Below are 1,797 nucleotides of genomic sequence, written 5' to 3'. Positions count from 1 at the left end.
ATATATATATATATATATATTTTACAGTATATAAAATGATGTTTACCTTGTAGTACTTTGCACAGTTGAAAAATATGAGGCGGACGTCAGCGACAAACCCATCCGGACTAATATAGCATTCCCCTTCCTGCGACTTTGAGTCCAGTTTCTTCTTGACTATTGAGAGATCCATCGGAGTCTTGATCAGCTCTTTGTACCTTCTTGTCTCCTATATTAGAAAAACAGTCAAAGTTAAGCCCCTAATATAACTGATATAAGAATCAGAGTTTCTCTCAAAAATGAATAGTCTCTTTCAAACACAGTTTTTATTCAAAAACAACAACAACTACTACTACTCAATGTGATCTTATATAAAATAACTCCATTATGTGTCATTCCATAGTGGCTGATTAGACTTCACAAATGTATTAGTTTCTGGTGGCAAGTTAACCCTTTCCAATTACGATTTCAAATAACTATCAAAGTACAGATTTACTCACAGTGTAATTAACAATTTCTCCACTGAAAACAATGTAGTAGTCTCTTTGGCATCCACTGATATTTTCATTTCTAAATTAATAGAATAACTTTTACAACATTAGATTTTTACTCATCTACCTACTTCAAACACAAAGTGAGTGTCAGCAAAATAAACAGCACAGCTTTTACTTTATTGACAAAATACGTAATGGAGTAGCTTACTGATGGAGTAGCAGGCTGCTGGAAGTCAGTGCTGAAGTCGTTGCAGAACAGACGTAGCAGCAGCCTCTCACACCTCTGCATGTATAAAAATAAAAGGAAACATTAGATCAGACATTTAACTGACCATGCTATGTGAAGAAAATGAAACTTCTTAGATGGGAGACAGTGAGAAGAACGATTATAAAAAACACAACAATCAGGTTTAGGCGCTGAAGAATATCCTGCACAGAAACGTGAATAACAGCTCAGTGAGCGTACCCTTCTTTCAACAGGTGGGCACCCTTCAGAGACGGGGTCATCCTTGCTGTCACAGTCATACTTCATCTCAGGAGAGGCGAGGTCTCGGCAGAGCGAACAGAACCATTCCCCACTGCAGAGAGACATTAGGACAGGAGAAGCTGTCAGGACAGACGCATGGAGTGGCCGACTACTGCTGAATATGACCAAACCTGTACCGTCTGTCCCTGCTGTCAGGGTCATTACAAAGACCTGGAGAACAGGCTGTCAGAATCCCCATCATCAGATTACTTTTCTCTTTTTTAAATAAGTAAATACATATTGTATACTATTATACATGATTGCAAACATGACTGACACATTTTGATAGAGTATAGTAATGTTTGAGTTTTACTACAAGAAATGGAAGAAATGCATCATGAATAGCCTTAAAAACTCATCTCAAGGGGTTTATCCTAATAATAAACAAATTCTGAACCTAAACTGTTTTTATTTGTTGGTGAAATAGATTCCCTAATTTGTTGATCATGCTTTTTAAATGTACCACCACTCAGTAAAAGAACTTTTAGTATCACAAAGTAATAATGCAAATGCATGCACACTTGTCAGATTAGCCCACACAAGAACACCATTATGCAATTAATTAATGATTGCAATATGCTTCAAGGTCAGGATCAAAAAGTTCAAGGCAAAGGAAAGTGGAAAGCTCTTGTACTTTCCATCACCACCACAGTATTCTCTACTAGCAATGTTGATAGAATGGGCTAATTAATAACACAAACATTTAGTGTTAGATTGTTTTAAATTGCAGAGAAAAATTTAAATGTTGGTTGGGCAATATAGACAAAATCAAATATCACGATATTCTTGACCAAATAC

The 1,797-nt window shown here is 36.3% G+C and overlaps 1 protein-coding gene across 6 annotated transcripts in view; it reads right to left on the bottom strand.

Annotated features, from left to right (window-relative positions):
• Positions 1 to 1,797, bottom strand: part of trim24 (tripartite motif containing 24) — a 12,554-nt gene that overhangs the window by 1,915 nt on the left and 8,842 nt on the right. For all 6 annotated transcript variants that reach the window (XM_032505141.1, XM_032505136.1, XM_032505140.1 and 3 more), the window contains 3 exons: positions 940 to 1,051; positions 682 to 756; positions 47 to 208 (listed from right to left, as the gene is read on the bottom strand). In XM_032505141.1, the coding sequence (XP_032361032.1) occupies positions 47 to 208; positions 682 to 756; positions 940 to 1,051 (349 nt within the window). The remainder of the gene's footprint in view (positions 1 to 46; positions 209 to 681; positions 757 to 939; positions 1,052 to 1,797) is intronic.

This window comes from Etheostoma spectabile, chromosome 23 (genome assembly GCF_008692095.1).
Source record: "Etheostoma spectabile isolate EspeVRDwgs_2016 chromosome 23, UIUC_Espe_1.0, whole genome shotgun sequence".
NCBI lineage: Eukaryota > Metazoa > Chordata > Actinopteri > Perciformes > Percidae > Etheostoma > Etheostoma spectabile.
The sequence above is the reverse complement of the archived record's forward strand: the minus strand, read 5'-3'. Positions and strand labels throughout refer to the sequence as shown.